This window comes from Pogona vitticeps, chromosome 1 (assembly GCF_051106095.1).
Source record: "Pogona vitticeps strain Pit_001003342236 chromosome 1, PviZW2.1, whole genome shotgun sequence".
Classification (NCBI taxonomy): domain Eukaryota; kingdom Metazoa; phylum Chordata; class Lepidosauria; order Squamata; family Agamidae; genus Pogona; species Pogona vitticeps.
The window spans coordinates 110643031-110658165 of record NC_135783.1 but is presented as its reverse complement, the minus strand read 5'-3'; the positions used below and the strand labels follow the sequence as shown (position 1 = coordinate 110658165).

The 15135-nt window shown below is 43.3% G+C and overlaps 1 protein-coding gene across 6 annotated transcripts in view; it reads left to right on the top strand.

The window, feature by feature from the left end:
* The window catches only part of DOP1A (DOP1 leucine zipper like protein A), an 84152-nt gene that overhangs the window by 53465 nt on the left and 15552 nt on the right, over nucleotides 1-15135 (top strand). For all 6 annotated transcript variants that reach the window (XM_072999171.2, XM_072999172.2, XM_072999163.2 and 3 more), the window contains 10 exons: nucleotides 1734-1868; nucleotides 2587-2642; nucleotides 3382-3486; nucleotides 5283-5349; nucleotides 5966-6110; nucleotides 8579-8658; nucleotides 9983-10092; nucleotides 10657-10806; nucleotides 12192-12253; nucleotides 13341-13493. In XM_072999171.2, coding sequence (XP_072855272.2) covers nucleotides 1734-1868; nucleotides 2587-2642; nucleotides 3382-3486; nucleotides 5283-5349; nucleotides 5966-6110; nucleotides 8579-8658; nucleotides 9983-10092; nucleotides 10657-10806; nucleotides 12192-12253; nucleotides 13341-13493 — 1063 coding nt within the window. The remainder of the gene's footprint in view (nucleotides 1-1733; nucleotides 1869-2586; nucleotides 2643-3381; nucleotides 3487-5282; nucleotides 5350-5965; nucleotides 6111-8578; nucleotides 8659-9982; nucleotides 10093-10656; nucleotides 10807-12191; nucleotides 12254-13340; nucleotides 13494-15135) is intronic.

Sequence of the window (15135 nt, the reverse complement as noted above, 5' to 3'; positions counted from 1 at the left end):
TAATCAGGTACATACCTGGCCTCTGGGAAGGCAGATGTTAGCCTGATCACTGATCAGATATGTGAGCGATTCCTTTTTTGCGTTGATCAACATGAATGACTGGGTTACATGAAGCAGCAGGGTGCTTTGCTGGTATTGATTTCCAGACAGAACAATAACAGAACAGAAATCTTTAAAATAAGAATCTAGTCATTTTACCCTATTCCATCTCTACCAGCAAATTAAGAGAAAGGTTGGGCGCTGGCTATAAAGTTTTTTTTCCCCTTCCCATCCTTGTATACCAGACATGGGCAGCCTTTGTTGCTTCCTCTCCTCAGGGAAATGGTTCCTGCTTTAGCTGGAGGCTGCCTCATCTGTGGAACATGAATATGAGCTTTCTGTGTAGCGGAAGCAGAGAGTGCATCAGGAAGACAAAATCAGGGTTGCCTAACCTTGGAATGAATGTCACAGAAGGCATTTTTTCACCACCAGTGGTGGTGAAGGCCTTCCTTTTAGCTATATTTGGACCAATAATTTAGAGGGGCAACCACCAACCATATTATCGTTCTGGGACGAGTGTATTTTCATGCCAGCGGCCTGTTCTGCACAACCAAAAAGGGCAAAAAACAGCATAGCTTTAGAACACTTGGAGATATTCTGAGTTTCCAGGGTCCACTTAGCTTCTTACTGTCCATAATTAGGATCTCTAATCTTGTTGTTTTTCCCTGGGAGCTTGACCTGCTGTGCCTTTTGCAAATAGCTTTTTTCTACAGACAAGCTGAGGAAGCTTTTCAGAATACCTGATCTGGATTAATGGCTAAGATGGAGTAGGAACTGCAGATGTCTCGGCCATGTAGAGTGTTACCTGGATAGAGTTTGGTGTCATTGTGGGGGTTCAGCGTATCTAACCACCTATTGTATGTCCCCAGCCTCTCCACAATGCATACTTGTGGGTGATGAAGTACAAATTCACATTGGAATGACTGATAACTAGAGATGGGGATATTTGTATTCGTATACGAATATCCCCGCAGAGGTGGAGATAACGAGGGTCCGGCCCCGTGGGACCAGACAGTCCACTCACCGATGCACTAATGCCGCAGGGTCTGCACTGCCGTCCTGTCGCTCTGGAGACTGTGATCACTGAGCCACTCTTGGACCTGGCAGAGAGGCTTGTTGTCCTGCCAGGAGTGCCTCGCTATCTCCACCTGTGCTGGTTATCCGTATATGAATACCCCCCTCTCTACCAATAACCTAAGTTGGTGTTTTTGGGGTTTGTTTGTTTTTTGAGATGGCTATAAACTACTCCAAAGGCTGATCAGAGAAGTAGAATAGCACTGTGGACTTGCACTGCTCCTCTGTCTGCACTGATATAGCTTTATTCTATATAAACAAAGCAATATGTTTAATTATGTTGTTAGGGGAAAAAATAAGGAGATTATATAATGACTCACAGTTTGTTTGGTAATTCTGAATATCCCTTCAGTAATTCAAACACGGTAGCAGAATTGGACCGTTTGGATGCATAAAAGTAATCCAGGTCATTAAGTGCCCATGGCCTCAAATCATGTTTGAAACTTTTCTAAGTACTAAGGATATAGTCCTTTCTGTGGCTACTGAGAAGGCAGCCCCACTGAGCTCATGTTCCTGAAAAAGAGAAACACAGGGACTCCCAGTAAAGTGGGAAAGGATGCGGTGGTGTGGCCTTGGCCCTGCTGGGCGTAAGGGGCAAACGTGTGTGGTACCTTCTCCAGGTCATTCCCACGGCCAGTGAAGAACAGCTCCTGCTCGTGGAGTTGGTTCGTTCTATCAGTGTGATGAGAACTGAGACCGTGATCCAGACAGTGAAAGAGGTCTTGAAGCAACCCCCGGCCATAGCCAAGGACAAGGTATGGAGACGGCCACATGGCTGTGAGTTCCAAAGGAAGCCTGAGTTTTTTTTTCAGATAATCTCTTTGACCCCCAAGGATGGGTGGGCTTGTGCTAGAAAATCGTGATAGCCCCCCTTTCCAGTAAGGGAAACTTACTCTGTCTTAATGGAGATTTGTAGATTAGATGTTTCTTTAAAAAATAGTCACACTGCTGAGGCTGCTTTATGTGTATCTACGTTGATCCGTTGGCTTGGATTCCTTAAATGTAGTCCAGAGAGCAAAGTCTGAATACAACCTTATTGGCGTTTGAGTGGTTGGAATGAAAGTGGATGGCAGCTCTGAATTTTAAAAATATCAAAACTCAGGTAGGAGCACTTCCATTGTTCAGTGAAGGCTCCCTCTTGTCAATGGATATCAACTCCCGGTTGCCTCTTTATCTTGAATGCTAGGAGTAAAGGCAACCTTTTGACAAGCTCGCTTCTCTGGATCTGTAATACAGACACCTATAACTAGCATTTCAGGCTTCATTTCAGAAGTGAAGCTATAGAGAATACAGAGAGAAAACCGTTTTGCCAGGTGACTTTATCACTCCCTGAAATTCTGCTGCTAAGTGATCATCTTAATTTCAGCAGAATTTGAATTGATCTTTTGATTTCTGGATAGGCATTCGCCTTTAGACACTGGGAAAATTAATTGTTCTCTCTTTGATATTATACTTTTATAATGTTCCTTCTAGAAGCACCTTTCCCTGGAAGTCTGCATGTTGCAGTTCTTTTTTGCATACATTCAGAGGTAAGATTGGGATATTATGATTATTAAAATCTATTTTAGTGTTATCAGGTAAGCTGCATTTACAAGGTCATGAGTGTGCAACAGTGCATTAAAATTGAGTGGTTTTCAGAAATGGGTTTAAAGTATTTGGGAGGGAGTTTAAATCTAATTTCATTTTCCACAAAATTACATACCCTCCACTTTGAAAACTGGCAGAATTTGTCTCCTAATCTTGGTGTCACATTTCCAGAGTTCTGCATGTTATCTCTACAATTTACCTGTTGAGCCATTGAATAAGAAAAGCTGGGAATTTTAGGCTATAGGGCAGTGATGGCGAACCTATGGCATGTGTGCCACAGCTGGCATGAAGAGCCCTCTCTGTGGGCATGTGAGCCGTAAGTCGCCGGATCACTACTCCCCCCCCCCCCCGCAGCCAAACCTGAGGAGGCAGCTGCAGCCGTGGTGCTGGTGCCCCGACAGGCAGTGATCCAAGATCCAGAGGTGCTGGTGCTGGTGGTGGATCCAGAGTGGGGTCTTGAGGCACCTCCGTGCCTGGGATTCCCTCTTCCGCTGCCACTTCCGCCACCACCCACTGGGTTGGTTGATTGGTTGGTTTTTCAGTTTGGGCACTCGGGCCCGAAAAGGTTCACCATCACTAGTATAGCGTAATCTCACTGGTTTAACACTGCTCTTCTGTATGAAGAAGTGTGACAATGAAAAGATTTCGGGTGCACTCATGGGTCTCTCTTATTTCTTACAGAATCCCGGTGTCCAACATAGTTGACAGCTGGGCTTCGCTATTGCTTCTCTTGAAGGATTCCATACAACTTGGCCTCCCAGCGCCAGGGCAGTTTCTGATTCTTGGGTGAGTCATTTTGCTTCCATGAGCACTGCTGATGTTTCCTTTTGAAAACTGCCATGATTTTTTCGAACACCAGAATACATTTCTTGGAACATCTACCCATTGCGATTTTTTAGGAAAAATGCTTTTTTATTTTTGGTGAGCATGTTGCCAATTTCACATTTTGGCAAAAGTATCGGGGCCTTCAGATCAGAGCTGGAAATCCAGCCAATGTCATGTTCCCTTCAGCCCCTGTGATTGATAGCCTTTATGTGATGGGAAATGAGCAGGGGCTCGCTGCCCTACTGTATTCAAGCAGTGCTCAGTCCCCCATGAATTTCATTGAAAGAGTTTAAACGTCTGCATAAAGTGACAAAAGGTGGGGAAATTCTATATGATGTGAGAGTACTGTGTGTTTGCAGCATAAACAAATAATGTGAGAAATATTTATTAGAGAGTACTGTGTGTTTGCAGCAAGACTCTTTTTTTTAAGGGACTAGTTTTTATCAAAACAGAACCATCATTAGCAGAAAGAGTATGTGAGTGATAGCACTTCCATCAGAATGCATTGGCCCAAATAAAACAACAGTTCTGTCTTCTGATACAAACATTTATTCATGTTTTTCCTTGTGGTGGTGAATATTTGTGCAGTATCTGGTGCAGAGGACACTTTAATGTGCGCTTTCATGGAGAGTGAAGCAAAATATAATTGCAGGCCCACATTTGGCCTCCCAGGGGCCAGAATGCACACACATTGCAACTCTGCACTCCTCTTTTTTTAATGCGTATTTTTGGTGAAATGGGCTCCTGTCCACTGAGGGGAGGTGGACAACTTAGCTGTGTTCCATCGCCAGCTGTTTTAGTCTGGGAGTGTATGTTTTCAACATCAGAAATTACTTAGTACTCAGAAATAGCAAAAAATAAAAAATTGCTTCCTGACCCTACTAGAGGTTGCATGAGGATTCCCCCCTCCTGTAAAATAACAATGAAAATAAAAGAACGAGGTGGGATTGCAAGATTTAAAGATGGCCATGTGCAGTACTTTTGCCTCTGGAAGGTTTTTTTTTAAACCTTGCTGGATGATGTTCAAAATGCAACCAGATTCGTTAGTAAAACCAGCTTGCATCATTTTAGATTTCTCCCCTTTCAGTCTCAGACATGATCACTTTAAACTTTATGGCTAAAACGAGTGATTCTCACCCAGTAGGGCATTACAACTGCCGGGAAGGCATATTTCCAGAATGGCTTGTTTAGTTTGAAAAATGTGTACACACACACACACACACACAAGTCCAGTATGCTCAGATTTCAAAAGCTTGAGGTGAGCAAGCAGCCTCAATCCCTGCACTACTTATAGCAAACAAACTGAAACTCTTCACCTTAAATGTGCCACAAGTCTTTTTCTCCCTCTTATATTATGCTGAGCCAGACTAACGCAGCTGCCTCTTGGAAAATTAAAGGAAATAATGGCTGAAACCCAGTAGTAAGTAGAAACTAGAGTAGATCCATTGAATCAGTGGAACTCACAGAGGAGTTGGCTCACCACATCCCTGCTGCTCCCTGAGCCCCCCCTCCTCTTGTTAAGGCCTCTTCCTCTTCCTCCTATTACCCTCTCTCTAAACATTGTGTTTGGGATTGCCTCCAGTATGCCATGTGAGCTGCAGTCAGAACAGGAGGTTGGACATGATCCAGTTTACAGACAGGAAGGCCTTATGCCTTCTACTTTAACTGTTTTTGGCCCAACAAGGATTTGGTTTCATTATTTTCTTTATTTTAAAAGATATATGAATGTTTTCCTCTTGTTGTTCTTGTTTTCAAAGAGTTTTAAACGAGTTCATTATGAAAAATCCCAATTTAGATAATAAGAAGGACCAGAGAGATCTTCAGGTAAGAAATTTGTACTATTCATTACCATTTGAGTATTTTAGTACTTAAAAAAAGAGTAGAAGTCCTATTATAGTGTATTGATTTGTGAGGTATAAGTTGCTTTCTGAAACCACTGGTTTTATTTTTATAATGATGTCCCGTTGTATTAATGTGTTTTTAGCTGTAAAATTTTGGTTTTGAACAGGTAGAAATATGGGGTGTCAAATAAATAAGTTAGCAACCCTAGTAGTGTCCTGATTCAACGTTAATTGCAACAAATGAAATTCAGTGGATCCCTGTCTGAGTTTTGATGAAGTTTATGAGATTCTTGTACATTTAATTTCTCAAGAGATCCTTTACTTACATCATTTCAAGCTTTTCTTATTTGAATCAGTAACTTTGTCCTGTTTGGTGTGAAGGGCTGCAAATGCGATCAGTTTGTCCTTGCAGTGGCCCCTGTGATGTCATTACTTTATTTATGCCCTTCATTGTTATCATATAGAAATACAAAATGCAAAGAGAGAGGGAGAGTGGAGTGTGTCTCTGCATGTGTACTGTATGTAATAGCAATATAATATAGTAATCTTTCTTTATATGCCATAACATTTTTCCTGTTTGTTTTTTCTCTCCTTATCAGGATGTAACTCACAAAATAGTGGATGCCATTGGAGCCATTGCTGGCTCGTCCCTGGAACAGACGACATGGCTCAGGCGAAATCTAGAGGTTAAGCCTTCCCCCAAGATTGTGGTCGACGGGAACAACCTGGAGTCAGATGTAGAAGGTTGTATTTTTTTTCTTCCTCCAAAATGTCTAATCATTAACCGATATAAGTTGTTTATTTTGATTGCAGTTGTGGGACAGGGCTCCTTCAAACTCAGTATAAATTCAGTTAAGGACTGTATAGATTTACATCTCTCGCTCTATCTCTAGCTGGGTAAGGAATCATTTGTGTTAATAGGTTCTGAGTGCCTGGTTGCCTTGCCCGCCCACCCAATAACTTAAGTTAATGAACCCTTTTAAAAAGGTTGTTGCCTAACATTGTGTCAGAATTAGCTCAGGGAGTAAGTCTCAGTCTTCCCTAAATAGTGTATGTGGGTATGAGAGATCACTATTCTTCATTCCACTGATGGAAGGAGTAATGTTGGTGCAGACATCTGACTTGTTCCTGGTGTATCACGCCTCCTCCCTACATACCAAATAGCTAATTTGTAGGATCTAAGCTTCCTGAATAAAGTACTCCCACATAAGCCCAATGCATATGTTGTGGTGAATCTAAACCATTGTGATATAGAGTATATCTCTGTGTGCATTCTGGTTTGCTTAAGTGGTGGTGCTGCGGGTTAAACTGCAGAAGCCTCTGTGCTATAAGATCAGAAGACCTGCAGTCATAAGATCGAATCCACACAATGGAGTGAGCCCCCATTGCTTGTCCCACCTCCCGCCAACCTAGTGGTTTGAAAGCATGCAAAATGCAAAAATGTGAGTAGATAAATAGGTACCACTCGGTGGGAAGGTAAACAGCGTTCCGTATCTAGTCACGCTGGCCACGTGACCACAGAGCATTGTCTGCGGAAACGGAGATGAGCATTGCCGCCTAGAGTTGGACACAACTGGACAAATCATCAAGGGGAACCTTTACCTTCACATTTTAATATCCAAAATTATTGCACAACCTTTGAAGTATAGCTTAAATTAGCAGAATTTTGCAGGAATAAAAATATATACAATTAAATACAAATACTTGCACTTCCTTGCCAGATTTTCCTTGGATATCTATTTAAGGTATTTTAAAAAAAAAATATCTACTTCTGCTTCATTGACTATGCAAAAGCCTTTGACTGTGTGGACCACAGCAAACTATGGCAAGTTCTTAAAGAAATGGGAGTGCCTGACCACTTTATCTGTCTCCTGAGAAACCTATATGTGGGACAGGAAGCAACAGTTAGAACTGGTCACGGAACAACTGAGTGGTTCAAAATTGGGAAAGGAGTACGGCAAGGCTGTATATTGTCCCCCAGCTTATTTAACTTATATGCAGAATACATCATCCGGAAGGCTGGACTGGAAGAAACCCAAGCCGGAATTAAGATTGCCGGAAGAAATATCAACAACCTCCGATATGCAGATGATACCACTCTGATGGCAGAAAGTGAGGAGGAATTAAAGAACCTTGTAATGAGAGTGAAAGAGGAGAGTGCAAAAAATGGTCTGAAACTCAACATCAAAAAAACTAAGATCATGGCCACTGGTCCCATCACCTCCTGGCAAATAGAAGGGGAAGATATGGAGGCAGTGTCAAATTTTATCTTCCTGGGCTCCATGATCACTGCAGATGGAGACAGCAGCCCTGAAATTAAAAGACGCCTTCTTCTTGGGAGGAAAGCGATGACAAATCTTGACAGCATCTTGAAAAGCAGAGACATCACCTTGCCGACAAAAGTCCGAATAGTCAAAGATATGGTTTTTCCTGTCGTGATGTATGGAAGTGAGAGCTGGACCATAAAGAAAGCAGACCGCCGAAGAATTGATGCCTTTGAATTGTGGTGCTGGAGGAGACTCTTGAGAATCCCCTGGACTGCAAGGAGAACAAACCTATCAGTTCTAAAGGAAATCAACCCTGAGTGCTCACTGGAAGGACAGATCTTGAAGCTGAGGCTCCAGTACTTTGGCCATCTCATGAGAAGAAAAGAGTCCTTGGAAAAAACCTTGATGTTAGGAAGATGTGATGGCAAGAGGAGAAGGGGACGACCGAGGATGAGATGGCTGGACAGTGTCTGCGAAGCAACCAACATGAACCTGACACAACTCCGGGAGGCAGTAGAAGACAGAAGGGCCTGGCGTGCTCTGGTCCATGGGGTCACGAAGAGTCGGACACGACTAAACGACTAAACACACTTGCACTTCCTTGCCAGATTTTCCTTGGATATCTATTTAAGGTATTTAGATAAATCTGTTAGACTGTAAACTGACAGCTTAGATTTTAGTGCTGTGCTACAAATTGTGACAGTGTCACCGAAGAGACCAGCATGAATCTGACCCAACTCTGGGGGGCAGTGGAAGACAGGAGGGCCTGGCGTGCTCTGGTCCATGGGGTCACGAAGAGTCGGACATGACTAAACAACTAAACAACAACAACAAATTGTGAAATGCTCAGTTTCTTTTAAAATTGCTTACTGAACATTAGTGCATGATATGAACAGTCTGAATGTATCTTCCTCTTTGTTATTTTTTTGTTTCAAATTTATTTAGACATGTTGTCTCCTGCACTGGAAACCTCAAGTATCACTCCATCAGTATATAGCGTTCATGCCTTAACACTGCTCTCAGAAGTAAGTTTTTTTTTTCCCTTTTCATTAAACTTCATTTTCCACATTTTATATATATATAAGCCCATACAGAAAATGAATCAGTGTTTTCTTCTTTATGGTTGTGGAATGTTCCTATTTTGGTGGGAAATCGAGCACTAAGGACTAGAACCACGTCCTGCTGAATAGAGAAAAACTTCCTAACTGTTAGAGCAGTACGGCAATGGAACCAATTACCTTGAGAGGTGGCGAGTGCTTGAGGCATTCAAAAAAGACTTAAACAACCAGCTGGCAGATCTCTTTTGATGTGTATTTCTGCATTGAGCAGGGGCTTGGACACGATGGCCTTAAAGAGCCCTCCCAAGTTAATTATTCTGTGATTCTATGAAGTGCTGAATCTTTTGATGTTGCAACTTGTTTGGAAGGCTTTTTGTCAAGGTGCCACCAGAGGGCTCTTCCCTGCTTGACCAAGCATTACTATCTCCTCATTACTTGACCTCCTTTTCCATGCCCAATCCACACAGTCGTTCAGATGAAGAGCCCAAAGAAACTGGAGAATTCTCCCAACGTCTCACTTTCCTCGTTGCTGATATATTCACAGAAGGCAAAATAAAAGGGCAGGAAGAGGAAGGAGGAGCAGGACCAAGAGTCTAGACTCAAGGTGGGCAAAAGCCTCCATCCAGAAGTTGTTGGACCGCACCTTCCATTGGTCCCCGTCAGCATCACCATTGATGAGGAAATCCTGGGAGCTGCAGTCTAACTATGACTGAAGGGTCAGACTTTGCCCACCACAGATGTAGAAAATAGGCCTTGGTAGGCACCTCATGATGCTCACCTTGTTGCTGGCTTTGGAGGGATATTAATGACAAAGAAGCAAAATTATTCCCTGTTGCTTCTGTAAACCTATCTTTTATCCATTATACAAGGAGTACTTGTTTGCCTTCCTCCCACCCCCTTAAAGGACTTGGTCTTTTTCTCTTGTTGGTACCTGCTGATTTAGCTTTCGTCTGGAGCAGAGATGAGCTAGAAAGATTAGTGAAGGAGAATTACACACACAGTGAGACCTGGTCTTACCAGGTCTTTCCAAACTGCAGTTCCGTAATGCACAGATTTATCGATTAGGGACTTAATGGAACAGTCTCTTAACTTAGACAAGGCACGGATTTTTGGAAAACAGTAAACTAGGCAGTTGTTCTTTGAAATATTTTTTTAAGGACAAATAACTGCAAATGTCAATAAATATTCTCAGACTATTTAAATAGAACTCAGACTGTTAAAGATGGTAAGAAAAAAAGATTAATATTTTCACTTGGTGGTTTTTTGTTTGTTTTTTAAATCCCTCTTGCAGGTTTTGGCCCACCTTTTAGACATGGTTTTCTACAGTGATGAAAAAGAGAGAGTTATTCCACTTCTTGTAAATATAATGCACTATGTTGTGCCTTATCTTCGCAATCACAGGTACCTCAGCATTTATATGTTCAACTGTTCAGACAAGCATTGGGAACTGGCTGGATCCCAAGGAAGGGATTTTGCCTTTTCTGATTTCCATTTAAATGGTTTTAATCCCGTGGTTGGTTAGTACAATGTTTACAATGATTTTTTATTATAACATATTGTGTTCTTAGCTGCATGTTTTTGAAATATTTTGTAAGCTGCCTCGGATCCTATTTTGGGAGAAAAGTGGAACAATAAATAAACAAACTGTACACATGTGCAAGTCAGTTCTGCATATAAATGGAATGGAGTAGTGGTGAATTAACTTCCCTTTTGGGCGTTGGAGGTTAATTGCTTCATATGGAGAAATTCTGCTCTGGAGGGTTACGTTTGGGAATGTCTTTTAGAAAGAAGCAACAGGCGTCAGCAGGCCGCAATTTTATGGGTTTTATGCCTGGCTTGTTGGAGCCTGGTAAAAATCGTAATGAATAATCTTAAAGATTGTAGCGTTTTCAGATTCTCTGTCGGAGGAATTCAGACATTCAGGATTGTTAATTCTTCTGGCCTGGGTTACTTTTCCTCTTCCAGTGCCCATAATGCGCCCAGTTATCGAGCCTGTGTGCAGCTATTAAGCAGCCTCAGTGGGTATCAGTACACAAGGAGAGCGTGGAAAAAAGAAGCCTTTGACCTCTTTATGGACCCCACCTTCTTTCAAATGGATGCTTCCTGTGTTAACCAGTAAGGATTTTTGTTGCTTACGTTTGATATTGGTAAATGAAATGGACTACCTTCCCAGCTTAATGCTGTTTACTAGCAGAAATGGTTGCAGAATCTAAGTTGAGGAAGGTTACCCTAAGCCAAATCCACCAACAAAACACTCTAGCAATGCACTTTGCATAAAACCAGATTTCCCTCCCACACTCATAGACCTTTCTTGGGGTCCCAGTGTTATAGGGTGGCAGCAGCTTTATGGACCCTCGCCCATCTGGCTTGGTAGCATCTGTCTGAAGACTGGATGCCGACCAGCAGCACCCTATGAGGGTTCCCTGCAGACATCTTTCCCTGGCCTTTCCTAAAGTTGCTGGAGACTGGACCTCAGGAGGGTTTTGTGTGCAAAGCAGAGCCCTGCCACTGAGTTCTCCACTTTTTCCCCTCATGCCCCAAGCAACTCTTCAGCTCTTACAGGTTGCACAACTCCCCTTTCAATTCCTTGCTTAAACATGATGCCAGTCACATGTTTTCCCAGTACTAATTGGTAGCTGGAACTGTCTGGTCAGTGATGCTGGTTCCACAATTTTCGAATACTGAGATTCAAAGGGAAAAGCAAGGTTTCTGCAAATATCGAGTCAGGGAGAGGTTGTTGTTGTTGTTGTTGTTGTTGTTGTTGTTGTTGTTGTTGTTGTTGTTGTTGTTGTTGTTGTTTTGTCATTGTCATTGTCATTGTCATTGTCATTGTTATTGTTATTTATTTTATTTTATTTTATTTTATTTTATTTTATTTATATCCTGCCTATCTGGTCGGGTGAGGACCACTCTAGGCGGCTAACAATCATAAAAATACAACAATAAAAAATATGAACAATTCTAAATGACAAAACATTACATTACATTACATATTAGACAAAAGAGAAACAATAAGGGGGGGGGGGGGGAAAGGGCATCAGGAGTTATCTGATGGGAAGGCCTGCCGAAACATCCATGTCTTTAGTTGATTCTTAAAGAAACCCAGCGAGGGAGCCCCGCGAATCTCAGGAGGTAGATTGTTCCAGAGGTGAGGAGCCACCGCCGAGAAGGCCCGATTTCTTGTCTTTTCCCTCTGGGCCTCCCTCGGCGTTAGGCTCCTCAGCCTCACCTCCTGGCTTGCACGAGTGATATGGGTAGATCTTGGTGGGAATAGGCGTTCCACCAAATATCGAGGCCCTAAATGAAGCCCTTATTAGCTTGTGATCAAGCTTCCATTCACACCCCTCTTCCCTAGTCTATGACTGCTGTACATCTACTTAATTCTTAATGGTCTGTCTTGTTTTGATTCATGGGACAGAATGGTGAACCGGGATGTTTCAGCTCTGTTTACTTGAAAATAAACTACCACACCCTAACAATGACATTTTTTCTTTTTTCAGTTGGCGAGCAATTATGGATAATTTGATGACACATGACAAAACCACATTTAGAGATTTGATGAGTGAGTTCTGGCTTTAATGTTATGTGGAAGATTTACAGATGCTTGCATGTCTAGAAATTGGTCTAATAACATTAGCTACCAAGGTGTTGCCGGTTGGCTCTTTTACATGGTTTCCTGCTTTGTGAGGGGGCTGGACTCAAAGACCTATGCAGTCCTTTCTACCTGTGCAGTTCTGTAATTGTAAAAATGGCTTAGCTGTGTCAGAAAGGAGTTTTTATATAGCTGCCTCTGGAGAAGGACGCATAGCAAGGATAAAACCTTTGTGCCATAACTTGGTGAAAGTTGGTGAATGTGATTTGATTCCTTTTTTAAAAAAATAATCAGTAATTTTTGAATTGCTATTTGGATTCTTCCTCACATTTTCTCCTTCTCTACTTCAACAGATGCCATTTTACTTTTTGTATGTGAGATTTAACTGCTCTGTAAAGCACAAAAATGTCATGTCTTGATGCAGAAAGGCATTGTTTCTGGAACCAGCCCAAAAAGAAAGTGATTAAAATCTCTGAAATGGGTTCAGAGAAAGTTCTTAACCTCACAAAATTGCAAAGAATATTTAATTATAGTGCTTACTGGAGGATCTAACTGTGTTAGATTTCTACTGCATATTCTCCCCAACTTCAGAATAATTATGACAAACTCTCAAAGATACTGTAATTTACTCGTATATGTTTCTTACAGAGGATCTTCATATTATAAATTGCATCTGGTATACTGTATGTGTGCAAAATGGGAAAGTAGATTCTAGAAACTGACAGTCTTGGCAGCCTTCTAATTAATGGCTTTTAGTAACCTAGTTTAGGTGATCTTTTATGCCAAGATCCAGTGGCATGCTTTGTTATCCCAAATTAGCAGAACTGAGATTTTCTTCCCCTCCTTGCTCCAGGTACAGTCCTCCGCGGTGCGAAAAGACCTGCCGCGGACCTGCTGTGAGGAGTTTTTCTAGGGTGCATGGCAGATATGTGTGTGCGAGGGGGGGAGAGGGAGAGAGCAGTGGAATTTGGGGAAAGTTCACTGCTGGATTATAGCCTTGGCCAGGAGGGTTTCCTTCATAGCCAACACCTTCACTCTTTTGCTGTTCCTTCTTCAGCACGCGTGGCTGTAGCTCAGAGCAGTTCCCTCAATCTGTTTGCTAATCGGGATGTTGAGTTGGAGCAGCGGGCGATGCTTCTCAAGAGGCTGGCCTTCGCTATTTTTAGTAGTGAAGTGGACCAATACCAGAAATACCTTCCAGACATCCAAGGTAAATAAGAACATGGACTTCATCAGAAAAACAAAACAAAACGAAAAACACTGTTGCTTATGACTGTGCACAAGCAGGACCATTGTCATCTAGAAGAATGGATTCCTTCTCCCTCCTGAAGGTCCTTCGGTGGCCACAGATCTCCTCCAGAGGATTTGGAACTCTCTGGAGCAAATTAGAGAGCTATGCAGGGAGGAAAGAAAGGAGACATTTTGTTCTTCTTCGTGGACTCTGTGAAATCACACTAATGGGTTAATCTGCGCTTGCGCAGAAGGCCTCGGAACATTCTAGAGCTTAAAGTAACACTTTTGGCTCCGCCCCCCCAGGACCTCATGGTCCGCCCGCCCTAACAGCCATTCAGTTCCATTTTTTCCGCTGCTGCAGTTAGGTCTCCTAGCTAGAGCTCCGTGAAATATTGGAAAGATCTGGAAGATTCCTGGATTTGGCTCCGCTTTTCATGCTTCAAGGGAAGTACTTTGCTTCATCTTATTATTAGGGGAGTTTTTGGACTGTGTCTGAGGGGTTTCCCCTCTCTCCCCTACCCTTTTTCCCCCCTTATTTCTTGGACTGTTTCTTTTCCCGCCTTTTTTCTTTTATGGCCTCCAAGGCACCTTCTTCACCTAAAGTTACTTTTAAAAGCTGTGCCGCCTGTTCTAAAAAGATCCCTTCTACAGACGGCCATCGTTATTGTTTATTTTGTCTTGGGGAGTCACATATCCCCCAGACTTGTCGCCACTGCGAACGTTTTACCCGGCAAGGCCTGAGACTTAGAGAGCAACGTCTTCGGGCAGCGCTTTGGGAAAAATCCCTTACCGCACCTGCTATGGCGGCTACCTCTGCGCCTGCAGATTCGGGTCCTGCATCCGGCCCTAAAACTAGGGCCAATGGCAAGCCGACTACGTCTACCAAGAAGGCTTCTGAAAAACCCAAGCCTCCTAAGAGTCAGGCCACGGCCGCCATTCCTCCCCCACCCTCTCCTGCGGCCACACCTCAACTCCAACCGTCGCCCTCCCTGCCTGCTCTTACTCCGCAATCTCCTATTGAGATTCTGTCCCAGGCTTCGTCGGCAGCTTCTTCTCCACCATCTTTACTACCGCCGGTCGATACGCCGGACATACCTCTCTTCCCATCCCCTAGGAAGAGGAAAGCTAAAACAAGGCATTTGGAAACAGCCTCTGGAGATTCCCGGTCTCCGAGCCCCTCGGGACCGAAGGTCTCCCCCCGCGGGGCTCGACATGTTCGCCCCAAGAAGCCTAAGAAGCATGAGGCTATGGAGGACAAACCCGCTCCGCTCAAACTCTCCAAGGGTTATTTGAGGAAATGGCGGAAACAGATGCAAAAGCTCTACGACCCGCGGCTTCTCTACAGCCTCGCTGTGCGGAGTTCCTCATCCGACTCCTCGTCCTCTTCATCGGTCTCCTCCGATTTTTCGGTACTGTCGGTACCGTCACCCCGCGATACCGAGAGGGACAGACACCGACACGTCCAGTCGGTACCGTCTTTTCCCGATACCGGAGCGAAAGGGTCTCGGTCGGTACCGGAAGAACCTTCCTCCCTACGAAAGACAGAGCAACGGGCCACTGCCGCTGGCTGTGTACGTCCTCCAGCTCCGATACCGAGCGGTATACCACGTCGTACCACC